Here is a 17,874-nt window from a genome sequence, read left to right on the forward strand (position 1 = left end):
TATCATATTTCACTTCTTATAAAAGTAACATAAACAAAAGCAAATTAAGACACTTCCTCAAATACTATTGATATTGATATTATCAAAATAAGTCATTTGTATGAAACAGTAATGTGTAAGACGTATCGATTATATTTGATCGATGGTTCTCGTTAATTGGAGTAGTCTTCTGACGTTATGGAGAAATGATTTAGGGAAGGAGAAATTATGCACTATATTGGCTTTAAGAGAGAGTAACACTAATAGTACAGTGGGTTGGTTAATTATAATTAGTTTTTTTATTTATTTATGCTTTCTCCTATATATTGCAGGATAGGCAGAGGCAGCTTAGTGTTAACCACGCTCTACCCAATTTCGAGATACTGCGTGTTGACTAGTGCAACTCAGTACTTCCTTTGTCTTGTTACTAAAGCGATGAAATGTTTTATTTTTCTTTACCCTGAGTGGGAATCGAATGCTTACTCGTCGCGCATATACTCAGATGATGTGTTGCTGCGCTACTACGCGCGGCCGATAAAATATATTAGTGTGTAGAATATTTTTATGTTTCTCATATAATTTGTTAGTAGTTAGTTGCATAAACTTATTAGCATTGCGTTGACTTGGAAGCTTTTTTTTTTCGTGCTCCAAGGGACCGTAGACTTGAATATTTATATTAATTTTACCTTGATACCACCACGCAATCTCCAGGCAAATTGTTTTGATGGCGGACTGACGGACAGTAAAGTAAGTCGAAGAAACATGGATTTACATTGATTATGATGAGACATGGATTACAACAGGATTAACATTTTTTTTAACCGACTTCTGTAAGAAAAGGAGGTTATCAATTCGACTGTATTTTTTTTTATATTTGTTACCTTATAACTTTTGACTGGGTGAACTGATTTTGATATTTTTTTTTTATTTGAAAGGTGAAGCTTCCCGAATGGTCCCATTTTTTTTTGGTCCATATCTGACAATAGTATCTATGAGAAAATCACATAAATCTTAAATTTGCATTAGGTATGTGCGCGACAAATAGACGAATAACTCAATGTCGCGTCAACCGATTTTGATGATCCTTTTTTATTTGAAAGGATACACAAGGATCAAGGATAATTTGGTGAAAGTTTGGTCAGGTCAGGTTCCAATTATGGAATCCGGTCAAAATTGAGAAAGTTTGTTTTTTTTTGGTAAAAAATTGATTATACTGTAATCGTTACAAGCAAAAACTTTTAAAATTGATGCCAGTAGTGACATGACTTCAAAATTATAAAATCTTTGTCAAATTATTTTTCACTTTTTAGTTCGTACAGAATGAAGCTGATAAAAATAATATAGCCATACAAGTCAGATGTAAAAACTAGTATTATCAGAACAATATACTTCGTAAGTGATCTATTATCATTAGCTGCGAGAAGTTCTCACATTTCTTTAGTTACGCCCAATAATGGCCCCATTATTCTTTACATTAATTTCCTTAATTGTATTTTCTATTAAACTAATAGATGTTGATAAAGTGGAGTTTTTTTTCTTCTTTATTTAAGCTATATTTTTTAAATTTGATATTTATTAATATCAGTTCGAGTCTTTTGAAATTCTGATTTTTTTAATTTTTACTTCCAAAAGATTTAATTTTTTCACGCTTCACGCTGTAGTTTTCACTTGCGCCCCCACGCCAGGCCACGACTGGCCTTGAGTAATGTAAGATTTACCACATTTTCCAGACTCAATAAGAAATAAAGATTTCATCTCAAAATATTTCAAAACGCAGTATCATAGCAAATTCCATCAATCACTCGCGTCTAGACGTTCAAAACTATTTGGTACCAAAGAAAAGTAAAATGTAATTCAAATCTGAATTAGATTTTACAGTCAACTGACGTTCAAAAGGCAACCTTTAAGAACATTTTGGATACTTAGGTCTCTATTAGATTTAGTCCCTTTTTGACCTTTCTTTTATCAAAACAAAACACTTAGAGTAATTCAAAAGATATCGGTACGATAGCATCTGATTGGAAATTTCAGGGAGTATTTTTTTCTAAAACAGATTGCGGTGTTAAGCTCCGCCACTTGATCCGCATTATACTCAAATCTGGCGGATAATTAAAAATAAGGTGTCTTGATTGATACAAACTTCTCCGTATAAATGCATTCAAAACTATTATTTAAATGCATACATTAAAATAAAAACAAACTATAATGTAAATAAAACTTAAAAAAATAACATGAATATACATAAAAATCAAATAAGTTAACAAATTAAAACTTTAAATAAGCTTTTAAAAGTAGTAATTTAGTTACAGTCAATTAAGTTTAGTGGAGTAATTACAAACACCGAACGAGTTCATCCTAAACTTATCTTATAAAGATAAAATACTTTTCTTGTAGTAAAATAAAGAAGATTTTTAGAATGTCGAAGTTTTTGTACTTATATGATTTACAGGCTCAGTGGCACTAGTATGTAACTGTAAGCGCAACTGATTATGGGTTCGATCCCCACTTGAAGAATTGATATATTTATTTAAATTTATATTTTCATTTCTTCACTTTTCTGTCTTCTTATTCTGTCGAGGTAAAGCGCGGTGTTGAGGTCCACCACTCAACACACAATGTCTCCAGAATTTGATGAATAAATTTCGTTAATTAACAAACATAAACACTCTTGAGCTCAGGGCAGTACCTGGAACTTGCGAGCCGAGTGAAGGCTTCGGGGACCCCTTTACAATGCACTAGCACTCGTCTCCACTGCTCAAGTTCAATATGGTAAATTAATCACAATCTAATGGTAAATTAATCCAATATAGCCTCTTATACACTTAAAATTACTTAAGCTTTCATAATCTACTGTGTTACCATAGCAAATTAATAGATTTACATACTTATTATTATCAGTAAAACAAATAAAGAAAACAGACTAAATCCTTTGTTTTCCTCACGGTTTATATATGTAGGCTTGATTAAATTAACAAAACAGACTCCTTGATATATAATGGGCTTAAAAATAAAAACGGAGTGTCTTAACACTATATTCTTTAAACTTAGCCTCCAATTTACTGTAAAACAATAAAGAAAATTGCATATAAAACATAGATCAGCTTGACTCTAAGATAACTTGTAAACTTGAAGCCATTCAAAGTCGTTACTCATGCTATAAACACCGACAACATGATACAAATGGTAAGCTATTAAAACTTATACGATATGTATCCCATACATTAGGGGAAGTGTATAACAAACACTTTGTAAGTGACTACGAATATGGGAGTGGGATATTTAATATAGTGGAAATTGATTTGCGTGATTGATTATCAGTTCGAATTCTTGTTTGGGGGATGATTTATGTTACTGCATTATTATTATATTAATAATATTTTCGTTTTTCCCGATTTGTTTACATTTTAAATAGAACTCTGATTACTGATTGACGGCACTTGTAAAAAATGTATAAGTTAATATTTTTCACTTTTTAGTGTTTAGTATAGTGTTAAGACACTTTGAGACATTTGGTATTGAGTGGGGTAGATCAGATTAAATATAATAATTTTGAAAAACGGAATTGAACTCACTATTTTCACGTATAATACAAATTCTTGACTTGTATTACATGAAAAACAATTATACCTGTATTTTATAGCTCAAAATGCAAATGCACTTTATAAAGTTTGCAAGAACAGTAAGCATAAAGTAAATACCCTACTTACTACGTACTTTGGGTTCCCGAAGCTTCGTTACTTTGATGGATTATACCTTCGTTCCGTACTTAAGATGTCAGCCCTTCTACATATTGTACTTGGTGAGCTTATCTACTAAAATATTGTTATACAGTGAAGTTATTATGGGACTATAGTTAAGCTGAGAAACATTGTTTGGATATACGAAGGTTGCTGGTTCGATATTCGCTTGAAGAAGCTACGCATAGGGAATGTGAGAATCTAGTGTTAAGATACTCCTCATGTCTGTGCTAGTTGGCGGAACTCAACGCCGCGCTTTGCGTCGTTACCAGATCCAAGAGATGAAAATATTAAATATTGAGTCGAGTGGGAATCGAACCCACGACCGTCGAGTTTTGCGTCCCCTCGCCATGATCGCCTTTATACATTAGAAATAATTTATACAGTGTACATAGAAAATGTATCTAAAACACAAAATGTTTAATTAAAACTTAAAAGGACTAAGCTTGTAAACAAATCTATAGTTAATTATTAAGTAATTACTTAACAACATCGATCGATCGGCTTTGCATATTAATGAGATTGCGAGGGGATAACATTATATAAAGGGTTTTCTATATTGTATCCAAACTGTGATTTAGTTCCTGTAGACTATATTAAAGGAATTTCGATTATCTATTAGTGCTCTCCTACACTTTCCAAAGAATCTACACGTGTGCCAAATTTCAGCGTTATACGCCGCATAGTTTCGGCTGAGCGTTGATTGTTAGTAGCCCCGTAGCGGGAAACTTACGAGTATATATTTGATAAGTTAATTTAACGTTACGTCGTTGCTTCGAAATGTTTTATTTTTGGTCTAGTAAATCCATGTGCGGTGTTAAGTTCTGTAGATATAAAATGTTTTCGAAGGAATATCGATTTCATTTTGATATCTCTTCACAGTAAAATAAAAAGAATGGTGTCGGTCGAAATGTCAGACAGGGTTCCATTTAAATCTTTTGAGGTACACAATCTTAAAACCACAGTGACAACACACTCCTAAAAACTCCATATTCATAATGGAAACATTTTTTTTATATATAACGTATATAAAAAATATAAATAAAAGCTTCACTAGTGTGAAGTGGAAGGATACAGTTGTCCTGCACCTAGCAGGATAGACAGAAGGAACCTGGTAGCCTAGTGTTAAGATACTCCATTCAAATTGAGACATTTCCGTTCCTGAATTTTCAGGCGAATTCTGGAGGTATTGCGTGTTGAATGGCGGAACTCAACGCCGTGCGTTTCCGCCTTACTTTACTTTCAATATGCGATAAATTAAATATTAAGATGCGAAATTCAGTGCCGAGCTTAGTCTTCTTACGATAGCAAGAAAGTAAAAAATAATTCATATCCCCGAGTGGGAATCGAACTTACAACCATAGAATTTACAGCTATTACTTTCATTATCCAAAAAAGCAGTTCAAATAAGCTCAAAAAATCCACTTAATTTAAAAGAACCACAAAAAGCCACTACATGAACGCAAGTAAAAACCATAACAAAATAAACAACTGTCACTGGAATAAGCTTCGCGTTGTCAGAAAAATATTTTTGTATATATTTCACGTGTCAAAAATGATATTAGAGAGTATTTGTCTAGACGTATAAATGACGTGAATTGAATAAATAAACCATTAGTATGGTGGGATTGGTTTAGTGGTTGATTGGTGAGGTAATAACAGAAAGTTCGATTTACGTTTAATTTATTGAAAAAAAAAACTTAGTCATAGTTTCTATTTCTTACAGCTGGCGTATTTTAAAGTGTTATCCATACTGATGGAACTAAAACATTCTTTGGAAATAAAAAAAATAACGTAGTGGGAACCGAATTTCTGCCTTTTGGATATCATACTTTAGTCAATGAAGCCATCGGCTCTGATATCTAGGCTTTTATTAGGGTTCCGTACCTGAAAAAATAAAAAACTAAATTCTTATAGAATCACTTTGACCCTTTCCAATGTTCATTTGAGTTGAAATTTGGATTACGACTTCAGTTTTGATGTTTTAAATTACATAATTATAACCAATTTTACCTACTGTTCATTAAAAAAAAACCACCGTAACAAAATGGCAGTTTGTTTTAAAAAGGTTTTTGTAATTAGTATGTGTTTTTGTAGTCTCTGACCTATATTTTCCATCTATTATTAAGATATTATGTTAAAATATTATTTGAGGGCTTTACGGAGAAGTGGGACAGTTTCTGACTGTAAACGTGATAGTTATAGATTTGATTCCTTTTCAGGGAAATCATTATATATGAAATATTTTTCTTTCCTGCTCTGAAAGTCATAGATCGCGGCGTTGAATTTCGTTATTCAACACGCGTCGTCTCGAATTTTAAACGGAAAATTGGAACCAAATGTTTTAACCCTAGGTTCCCACTGACTCCCATACAACGTAGAAAAATTGTAATCTTGGTAAATTATTTGTTTTATTCAAAACATTTCTATTTAGAAATAGTATCTCGGTAATTTCACAAGTAAACCAAGTTAATTGAAAATTTTGCACCGTCCTTCAATATCCATTACCTGTTAAGCTCATAATTTCGTTAGGGCTTTCAAGCTTCCGCCTTCGAAACTGGATACTCGAAATGTTTAGTTTGTTTAATTTTTACGCATTTTCTTTATTTTTGTGTTGTACGAGTAAAGTGCATGAATTTTGTTTATTTTTTTTTGCAAAAAAGTGTAGAGCGTGCAACTGTAAACGTTTTGGGTTCTGGGAACAAGTTCTGGGTTCTGATTCCAACGCGAAGAAATAAGTTTCCTATATACGCGAGTTCTCCTACTTTGCTATATTATACGCGATTCAGTGTGAAGCTAGAAAATAGAAAACAAATTATACTAATGTACCCAGAAGGCACTTAGCAATCATTAAAGATGATGATACTCTGGTGACAAAATCCAAGGGTTTAGATTAATAGTTCTACGAGAACCCAAATCAAAGTTGGCACTTGTCAGAAATATCACTTGCGGACGATAAACTTGGATTTGTAGGACTCACTGATGTGAGAGTAACGATAGTTTGAAATTACAGTGAAAAAGTAGTGGCTAAGGGCTGGTTATAGGTTCAAGTTTATTTATTGTCTCTTATTTATTTTTTTGCAACTTTCGACTCGACATTGCAACTCGAAATTTCGTTCCCCATATTTTGATTCCAATATTCAAGACATTGAGTGCGTTGCGTGTTGAGTGTAGAACAAGTCGACGTAGCACTTTGTCTACCATGAAAATAATACGTGGAAATGAAAATAATATATATTTAATCATAACCTCGAGTGAGTATAAAACCCACCACCGTAGCGGTGCTATTTACTGCGTAACATGGTAAACGGAGAAAACAGATATCAAGATCCTCTATTCTTCATTTTCTACCAAAATTCCAAAAATTGTCAAATGGTCGGACTCAATGTTGTGCTATTTTAACCAGAGCAAAAAAAATGAACGAAAATTTTAATCGACCATCTAGCAGGGGAGGAATCCAGCATTTAGAATTTCCGTTCCCCAGCCAAGTTAAGTTTCCCAGTAAGTTAGGTTAAATTATCGAGACATAGAGTCTTGATCGGAGGAACTCGACACTCCACTTGGTCTTGTTGTTAGAGCAATGAAATAGAAATATTTCAATCCACCAGGTGAAAAACAACCGTCGCGTTTACAGTCAATAGAAATATACACATGGACATACATACATATATTCCACCTATAAGATGACAATAGAAATACCCCATTTCCATTACCGCAAAGGTTGTCTGAAATTGCGCTCAGATTTATTGCTTTCACAACGTTGAGAGGTCCGAACGGTCCTGTACTTAGAAATATACTCGTATGCTTTTCACATCATTTCATTTCTTGTATTGAAAATATTGTTTTTCGTGGTCCATTGGTTTAATACTAAAAAGTAAGTGATGAGTCAGTCACTACTACGGGATTTTAAGAAAAGAATGTCAGTTTTCCTAATTTGCGAATGAGATATTGTTGGAATATTTTTTTAGTATAATGATCTGAAAATGACGATACTTTTTTAGTAAACGTTTAAATAATTGAAATTTAACATTCCATTCATTTAAATACTATATACTCCAAGCGTAAATCGAACCTACAATCGTCGCGATACAATCGTAAGCTCCTGCCCCTTCGCCGAACTTCGAATGAAAAAACTTTTCATATTAAATAGTCTACTTATCGATGAAGGCTATATTATTGTTAACTTGCACATTTAGTATAATGAATGTATATTCATAACTTTTAGCCAATTCCATTTAGCCACGTGAGTGAAGCCACTGATAAAAGACAATATAACATATATTAAGATAAAAAAATATTATTTGTATGCCAAAGTATGAATAATTTTATTCTATTTCGATTTTATTGTTTCATATTTGTGTTTTATATACATTCTTTGGATTTCAATGCCGACATTGTTTCTATGACTACAAAACATTGTTCGTGGGCTGAGTTGTTTTTTATTTATATAAAAAAATATCATCCATTATTCTTTAACAAAAAGTACTTTTAGATAAGTTTTTTTAGGTTCTCTCTGTATGCCTTATATAGCAGGGTAGGCTGAGGGAGCCTAGTGTTATGACACTCTGTTACGAAGGTCTAATGGTAAGTCATTTGTGATATACCACACACTAATGTGCCTAGTAGTTCTGGCCTCGGTACAGTCGCTTACACTAAAACGAATAATATAATAAGTAGTTCTTGAGATTAATAAAACGACGGCATGACGAGTACCAAATATCATATACGACATACGATAGCGACACTCGATTCTCACTTGCACTTGGAGAAATGAATATTTTCTTTTCCTAGCTCTGGTTGTACAACTATTCTCATTCTATATAAGACTAGCGGACGCGCGCAGCTTCGCTTGCGTAATAAGGAGTGAATTCTAATAAACCACAAAACATGTGTTCAATGAAATATTATTAAGAGTCTAAATTTCAAATTTTATAAAATTTATAAAATATCTATATATAAATACCGATATTTTATAAATTTTATAAAATATCGGTGGCGATTTGAAGATTTTTCCATACAAATTTTCAACCCCTTATTTGCATCCTTAGGGGGTGAATTCTAGAAAACCACGAAACACATATTTAATTAAATATTTTTAAGAGTCTAAATTTCAAATTTAATAAAAATCTGTGGGGATTTAAAAGTTTTCCCATACAAACTTTCAACCCCTTATTTGCATCCTTAGGGGAAGAATTCTAGAAAACCATGAAACATGTGTTCAATTAAATAATTTTAAGAGTCTGAATTTCAAATTTTATAAAAATTGGTGCCGATTAAAAAAAACCTATACAAACTTTCAACCCCTTATTTGCACCCTTAGGGGGAGAATTCTAGAAAACTATGAAACACGTATTCAATTAAATACTTTTAAAAATCTAAATTTCAAGCTTCATAAGAATCGGTGCCAATTTAATTTGTTTTCCATATAAACTTTCAACCCCTATCTCACCCCTTTAGGGTTAAAATTTTTCAAAATCCCTTCTTAGTGGATGTCCAGATTACGAAAGTAAACATCTGTCCAAATTTCACGTTTCTACGCACAGCGGTTACGGCTGTGCGTGCGTCTTACCTCAGTCAGTGAGGACAAGTCCTTTTATATATATAGACTACGTCTCCTTCTAATAATCCTGCTGCACAGCGTGACGCTCAAAAAAAAGAGAAAACAGATAAACAAACAATTCTTCATTTGCATATCGTATTAGATTATTGACAACGTATTTAATATAAACAACGTTGTCAAGAAACAATACCTTAGTTGATTTATAACATTCAATAGAAATGTACAGTACTTTTTTAATCGTTGCTACATTAACAACCATCAGCTGTTATAAAGCGGAAACATTGGGTAATTTATTTTTTTCTTCTTGTCTTATAAAGCTTGTGATTTTATGGCCGCCGTGGCCTGTAGACGGGATAGGTTGTAAGTTCGATTCCCATTTGAGGAAATGAAATGTTTAATATTTTCATTTTCTTATTCTGGTTATATGGCGAAGCGTTGCGGGCGGAAAGTGCGTAAGACATATGTTGAAAATAGACCGGATGTGGGAAACGAAGTAAATTGAAGGATGTAGCGTGAAGCTAAAAAAAAAAAAATTCTATTTATCATTTTGAACTATTATTAACATATTATTTTCATTATCTGCTTTTGTAACAAGTCAAAGTGCGGCTTTAAGTTTTCCCACTCTACTAGTAGTGGCTCGAATTCGGAGCTTTAAGGAGTAAAGGCAAAACTGAAAATAACAATGTTTATTTATTTTACAGATGATTTGGGCATGCTTTTTCATAAGCACATAACTGACAGCTTATCAGTGACCGAGTTTCTACAAATTTCAAATATACTACAGGACTTCAATCCTATTTGGGAACTTCAAAATGAAAATCAAAATAAAAAGAAAGTAATTAGAATTCGTTCAAATCATAATATCATTATATAATTAAATAAACTAAAACGTGATATAGAGGCCAGTCGTGGCGCAGGGGCACAGAGTGTGACTGTAAAACCGACTGATTGTAGGTTCGATCCCCACTCTAGGAGATGAAATATTTATTTAAACCCTGATGTGTGCGGGATACAGCGTGAAGCTAAATTAATTTTAATTTTTAATTTTAGGGTATACGCTGTCACGTATGTCGTGCTCTTTTTGGTGCGCTCTTCTTAGCTATTTCTGAAGGAGTTCCAGATGAATATGTGATTCGTTCTGCTGTTACATTATGCACTATTAGCACTGGCAGGTCCAGAGTGTGTGAAGGAGAATTGAAGTTAAATTATGCAAGTATAATAATTTTATAATATATCTGATATCTCTACTCCATCTCTACTACGTCTACCTCGATAACACAGTGTCAAAGATACTGGAGGGAGGTTACGTAAAAAGGATGAGAACCCCTCGGAGGGCATGTATGGGACAATGGACGTGGCGAAAGAGATACGTACCGTGGCGTTTGGCGCTCCGTTCTCTCCGAATATCCTACTAGGGATACAGCGTGAAGTTAAGGTTAATTTTTTGACAATGCTAAATTTCTCAATAAATCTATATTATTATTCTAAAGGATTCTTTCTTCTCTATTCCTGCCACTCTTATCAATGATTTTTTCTTGATTTATTGAGACTATCACATCACGTTAAACGTTTCTACATCCAATTCACTGTACTTGCGGTCAGATGTACTTTAACCCTAGATAGATAACCTAACGTACTCGATTTTGAACGTAATCGATTTTGAAAAATTGATATAACTCGTCTGTTTTTCGCGTCACTAAACTGGCCGTTTCTGTCAACTCATTTGGCCGTCGGAGCTTGCAGGACACACCTTTATCCCTCCGGTAAGTGCAATACTTTCGTCAATATTTACCTACCTTACGTCGAAATGACGTATGGTTATCTTTAGTGTTAGTTTTTAGATTTTTAGGAAAATGTGTTATTGCGACTTTTTTCAGAATAAATGTACTTATTTTTTTTACTTGTTACAGCTCACGACTAAAAAAAACATCATGTAGTCACACAATCGTTTAAACGATGCAAAAATCAGTCGGTTGTTGCATGAAACGAGCGATGCAGAGATTCAGGGGTCGGACAGTGGAACTGAAGACAATTTATTAAAAAATGAAGTACAGAGTGATGCTGTAGACTATGAGGTGAGTGGTCCATCAGTAGTAAACACATTGCATACTGAAGATGTGTCTGAAAATAACCCTGAAACTCCTGAAAGTGCTTCGGCAAGTATGCCGATTGTCATGCCACAGCGTCAAACTCTTCGAGGCAAAACGATCATCGTTGGACAGCCACTAAAGGCAGAACAAGTGGAAGAATATCATCTGCTAATATTATACGGACATCAAAGGGTCCCACTCGGACGAATAAATGCCCTTATGAGCCTTTAGAATGTTTCAGTACATTTATTATTGATGACATTGTGGAGGAGATAAAAAAATGGACCAACGCAGAAATCCAGCTGAAGATTGAAAACCCTGATGTAAAAGCCACCTCCCACAGAACTCGAAGGTGTAACTGAGCTAAAGAAAAGAAATAATAGTGCCTTTTGTCCATCAAAAATTAGAAGGATGACAGATACTATGTGCGGCAACTGTAAAAATCCCATTTGTGGAGAGCACAAGTCCAGCGCCTGTCCTAAGTGTCTTTGAGACAAAAATTAATAAAAATATATATTTATGTAGGTTTTTAATATTATATAGTTTATAAAAAAATGATTTTAAAAAGTTTATATCTCAAATTATAAAACTGACGGGGAGATTCCTAAATGTTTAAGTTTTATAAAGTAACTAGCGACCCCCTTGCGGCTTCGCCCGCTTTAACTACTGGATTATTCATATAATGTATGTTTGCACTTAAGATAATGTGAAAATTAATTAAACCATGGGTTGCATTACAACCCCCATTTTCGTAGTGTCAATAAGGATTTTCCAATTGTTTTACACAGCAAAGATTTTTTAGTAGATACCGTAATTTTAAATCTGTGCTACTAATCTTTTCAAGTAGTTATTAAAATATATTTAAATGATTATTTTTAAACGGAAGAAATTATAAACAAAAGCCTACCAACTAATAACTACTATAAAAAATATGAAACCGAATATATCGCGCTGAAATAATACATTCAACTCCAATTATCCAATACGTGCAAACGCATCTAAATCTTCGTTGCTATGCCTCTATAGCGGGCAGGTTTTTTTTTCGAGCTTGTGGTTAATACTGAAGAGGGTATTCTGTCCCTGATGAAAAGCAAGCACTACGTGGCTGCCTGTGAGGAAAATTAAATAGAATGCATTGGCCGGGAAGTGAACCCGGGCCGCCCGCGTGGCAGGCGAACATTCTATCACTGAACAACCGATGACTGCTCATGACGCGCTTGTATAAGCAAAACGTCGCGGGGCGCGTTCCGCAGCAAGGATGTTTTGATATTGTAACAACTTCTAAAGTACTTATTAAAATGAAAAAACAGTAAAAGACAGTTTTGATCTATATTAAATGGCCAACGTAACTAATATACTTATTTATATGCTGAGAGTAAGGGATAAGTAAAACTTGAGTCGGCACAGCTGATGAGTCAACGGCGTGATGTGTCAATAATTAAATGCGTTTTTCTCTAAAACTATTCGCAATTTCGAAATAGTGTAAACAGCAAATTTTATCTTCGTTTAACGTAGAAAATAAATAAAGTATTTTAAAGGATAAGGATTAATACCATTATGGAAAAATATCCCTCACAATAAAAAATATATTGAAATTACTATTTTTAGACAGAAATATGATCACTACACGTTATTCTTAAAAGATATGAATATGCCGTCGCTGACTTTTTTGTAGATCTTATTAAGAGGAACAATACTCCAGTACATTATTTTCATGTAGTACTTACCATTAAAGCAGCGCATGCGCGAAAGTGTCTCAACGGGTAGGACTTTAGACACATTTATCGTATTTATGTTAATTTACATAAGAATGTACATATAATAAACTATATATAAACCTTCCCTGAGAAATACTCGACCTAATGGTGAAAACCGCATAAAAATCCGTTGGGTGGTTTAGAAGAAGAAGAGTTAGAAAGTTCAGACAGACACGAAAAGCGACTTTGTTTTATAAGATATAGGAAAAGTACCTCCTTTTGTTCTTTTTTTATTTTTTCTAATAAAAATATAAATAAACTCTAATGTTTTTTATTTATTCACAACACAATTACATACGTTAAGATATAATATCATATTCATAAACCTAGGATTTACATAATCCAAAATATGCTCACTCAAACATTCGCACGCTGAATCGACGTATGGTTATCTTTAGTGTAAAATGCAATATGGTTATCTCTCTAGGGTTAAGGTAGAGGGTTCCCTACATTCTGCCATATTCTAGAGGCATTATGTATTGAGTAGTGGAACTCAACTCCGCGCTTTACTACATCGAGGAAATGCAAATATTAATTTCATTTTTTCGAGTGGCATTCGAACCCACAGCCTGTCGCGTTTACAGACGCATACTTGTGCCCCTATGCCACGCCTGGCTTCAAAATGTAACTTAACTCTTGATTACTTCGTTTTGGCCACACGGGTGTAAAATTAAAGTAAAATTTGTATATAGATAGAGATACCTAATTTTTATGCTATTCTAGCCTATACTAAAATATATTATTCAAAAAAATCCTGAAGCTCATCCAAATAATTTTTGTGCACTAATTTTGCAAAAAAATACAAAAGATCGTTGTCCTCATAAAGATAAAAGGTTCGAATGGAAGGTCGATATACCACCTAAAACTATAGAGGAAAATAAGGTATGGAATACTACAATATTTTTTTATGCCTAGGAATATACATATCATTCTATTCCATAGTCTATTTGAGGCTGTCGTGGCGTTACCAAAGCAAGGAAATGAAAATATTAAATATTTTATTCCCCTGAGAAGGAATTGAACCCATAACCGTAGCGTTTAGTGTCATACCTTTGTGCCACCGGGTCAGGACGGTCTGTAAAATAATTTTAATATTTAATTTATCAATTTTCACTTTATCCTAAGTTTTTGCTTTTCTTATTTTAAATATCAACAAACACATTTATAATAGGTATACAAAATATTATATTATACAAACTATAAAATAATTAGGTAATAATATTTTTTATAGATTCTCAATGACAACCTAAACCTAACTATTGCTTTGATATCAGACGTTCACATAGACCCTCTGTATGACCCGTCGAGCACTTCAAGCTGCAACGAACCGGCATGTTGTAGAAGCTCAAGCACCAAATACGATCTAAATAATGATATACATAAAAGTAAAGTGTTCTATAAATCTAGACAAAGGCAGTTCGTATCAAGATTTTCGAATATAAGTAAAAGTAATAACCAATTTAAAATAACAAAATCTTATACAAACCAACCTGGCTATTGGGGTGGCGATATAAAATGTGATACACCGATTTGGGCGTATGAAGATGCTGTTCAAACGATTGCATCGCATAAAGTAAGTTAGACGATTTCTTTATGTTCACACGAAAATCCAAATATTTCTTTATTTTAATTACAGAAAATATTTATTAATCTAGATACATTTAATTGGGAAGTAAGTTCAGTAGATATGGAAGACACGAGATGGATGAAGAAAAGCGTATTGCTACCGGTAATAGGGTTGACGGTGCCTTAGCTGCAATTTGAGACGGCGAAACGTCAGCATATCTGTACGTTTGGCTGTACAAAACGCAGTGTTGGTACCGACGCTGTTATACGGCAGCGAAACGTGGGTATTACAAAAGAAGAACGAAAGAAAGAGAAAGAATAAAAGAATGAGAAGTGAGCGGTAAGCGAGGAAGTTGGGACCTCAGTTGATCTTCGAAAACACAGTATCAAACATACGTCACCTAAAAAATATGATGACCCCCCCGGAGGGTGCCTCTAGTACTTTGTAACGCAAACAGAAACATCAGTCACTCTATGTTTTCTTCTTAATTTACAACTTCACTCTTCTCTTTTATTTAGGATCTAGATGTGGTTTACTACATGGGTGACAATATAAATCACTTCGTTTGGGAGACAACGTATGAAACTAATATAAAAATAAGCAAATTAGTAATTGATACAATGATGAAGCATTTTGTAAAGAATGTTCTTGTTGTTCCTGTGGTTGGCAATCATGAAGCTCATCCTGCTAACCAGTATGTAAAATTAACAGTATTTTTATTTTAGTTTCACGATGTTGTTTATGTGTTCCGTTTATGGCCGGGTAGATTGGGAACAGGACAGGGAACGTGAATGGAAAGACATTCCGTTTCCAAATAATTGAAGAGATATATTATATTTTCCGCCATATAATATATATATAGATATATATTATATGGCGGAAATCAACACTGCATTTTAAGCTAAAATTATTTTTCCTCAGAGTAGAAATTGAACCCACAGTTTACGGTACGGTTGAGTTGTTTTATCGTTTAATTATATAACTTATATAATAATTATAATCTTATTTAACTATTTGTGTTTTAGATTTGCTCCCCCATCTGTTCAAGACGAAGGTCTCAATACCACATGGTTATATACAAGCTTAGCTGAACAGTGGAGACCGTATTTAACTGACGAAGCATTTACCACAATGAGAAAAGATGGCCAATATTCTATGTTGATAAAACCGGGCCTAAGAGTTATATCGCTTAATAAGAATGTAGCTTACAAATATAATTGGTGAGTTTGTTTTTTTTTGCAAAATGCAGAATCAACTGAAAGGGCACTCCGTTCTATTTCTTTAGCTTTATACTTTTTTCCATGCATACTCGTAATATGTACCTTATGTAGAAAGAAATTACACTCCAGACGCGAAATTTTCCACTTTTCGCCCAAATTGCGAACATTGTGAGTTGCGAACCTGTACATAGCAAACAGAACCTGGGGACCTAGTGTTAAGATACTTCGTTCCAATTGAGACACTTCCGTTCCCCACTTTCGGGTGATTTCTATTTAATTCAATGGCGTATTTTGAATTAATTAAAATCTTCTCTACATTTAGGTGGTTAGTGCACGATCCTCTTAACGCTAAGAGGCATTTAGAATGGCTTATTAAAGAACTTCATAAAGCTGAACTTGCCGGGGAGAAGGTCCATATACTGTCGCATATTCCTCCTGGCAGTGCATTTCTCTTATATACTTGGACAAGAGAGTACAAGAGAGTCATTGACAGGTAATATTAAATATTGATTGGTAATATTGAGATTGGGGGCATGAATGTAAAAGAGGGAACGTAGAAAACAGTATAACTTGTGAAAGTAAACTCTAGCCACTCTCAAATTTTTTTTTAATTCTAGATTCTCATCAACGATTACAGCACAATTCACTGGACACACTCATTTGGATGATATGAAACTATTTTTGAGAGGTACACAAGAGGAACCTTTTAGTATGGCGTGGGGCGCTGGTTCCATTACTAACTTCGGCTCGGGTTCTAATAGAAATTATAAAATTGTTACTTTTGACGAAACTTCTGTAAGTATATGTGTAGGTAGTATCTATCTATATAATAGCCCAAAACTCCAGGGTTGCTAACCCGAATTAGAATCGAACTCACACGCAGTCTAATATGCATTTACAGTATATTATTCTTTAAAATTTTCAGAAACCAAAAAATATAGATTGCTATACTTACAATCTAACCGAAGCAAATTTGACACCTAATAAGAGACCAAGGTGGTACAAACTATATAATATGAAAGATACATATCAAATTACTAATTTATCACCCAACTCCATTAATAATTTGACTTATAGCATGGTTACAACCAATAAGCCTATGTTGGACTTGTATACAGTACTATTAACCAAAGCAAGTGATGTTAGCCCAGACTGCGATGTGAACTGCAAACTGGAAGGTCTTTGTAAAATTGTAACCACAGTGCTATGGGAGAGAGATAGATGCGAAACGCTAAAAGACCTTTACTTTTCTAAATAAAAATTATTAAATAAGATTTTGTAGAAGATTTTTTTATATACATAAATGACGGTGATAATGTCATAGCACTACATTCCAAGCTAGCTGCCTTCCTTGCTACGTGCGGGATACACTGTGAAGTTAAAATATGATTATTCTTGATATTATAGACTTAAGTTTTAAAAATTATATTGATTATTTAAAAAAAAAAACATATAATTATGCGCTTTCTACTTGCTAATATTTTTTGATATAGATAATAGTAAAAAAATTAAACAGTTATACCTCCTACAAGATCTCTAAACGTTTTATCCTTAACACTAGAAGTGCCGAAGATTGAGACCCCCCTAGAACCGCCGTCGTGACAAATTTGTCCCATTCTACTTATTATGTTGATTGTTGGTATAATACAAAAAAAATATTATTAAAATAAATCGTAAAGTATGTAGACCATCTTTAATAATCAATTCTTATTATTTAACAAACATAAAAGTACCAAAAAACAAAACACAAAGAAAGAATCAAATATTTCAAATACGTTCTAAGGTCGTGACAACTAACTGAATAGCTCTTACAAAATTATAAGTTATTGAAATTAGTTAATATTATTATTAAGCCAAGTAATGCATTAATATGTTCTTCATCAGTGATACATCACAGATGATGATGATGATGATGAACATTGCGTGGTAATGCCTCCAGAATTTGGCGGAAAATGCCAGCGGAG

At 33.5% G+C, this 17,874-nt stretch overlaps 1 protein-coding gene across 2 annotated transcripts; it reads left to right on the forward strand.

The window, feature by feature from the left end:
- The first annotated feature begins 9,448 nt into the window (after positions 1-9,448).
- On the forward strand, positions 9,449-17,461 carry LOC146534239 (sphingomyelin phosphodiesterase 1-like). 2 transcript variants are annotated; one of them, XM_085193012.1, is made up of 10 exons: positions 9,449-9,561; positions 9,978-10,111; positions 10,327-10,485; positions 13,847-14,005; positions 14,355-14,696; positions 15,209-15,384; positions 15,716-15,910; positions 16,233-16,403; positions 16,528-16,705; positions 16,836-17,461. In XM_085193012.1, exons 1-10 carry the CDS (start codon positions 9,495-9,497, stop codon positions 17,166-17,168), a joined length of 1,914 nt encoding a protein of 637 aa, XP_085049138.1. In that variant the 5' UTR covers positions 9,449-9,494; the 3' UTR covers positions 17,169-17,461. The 2 variants fall into 2 exon arrangements, with proteins under 2 accessions (XP_085049138.1, XP_085049139.1); XM_085193013.1 differs by lacking the exons at positions 9,449-9,561; positions 9,978-10,111 and having other exon boundaries at positions 10,381-10,489.
- Positions 17,462-17,874: the final 413 nt, after the last annotated feature.

Source organism: Heliconius melpomene, chromosome 11, assembly GCF_056956725.1.
Source record: "Heliconius melpomene rosina isolate 202511_hmr_F chromosome 11, ASM5695672v1, whole genome shotgun sequence".
NCBI lineage: Eukaryota > Metazoa > Arthropoda > Insecta > Lepidoptera > Nymphalidae > Heliconius > Heliconius melpomene.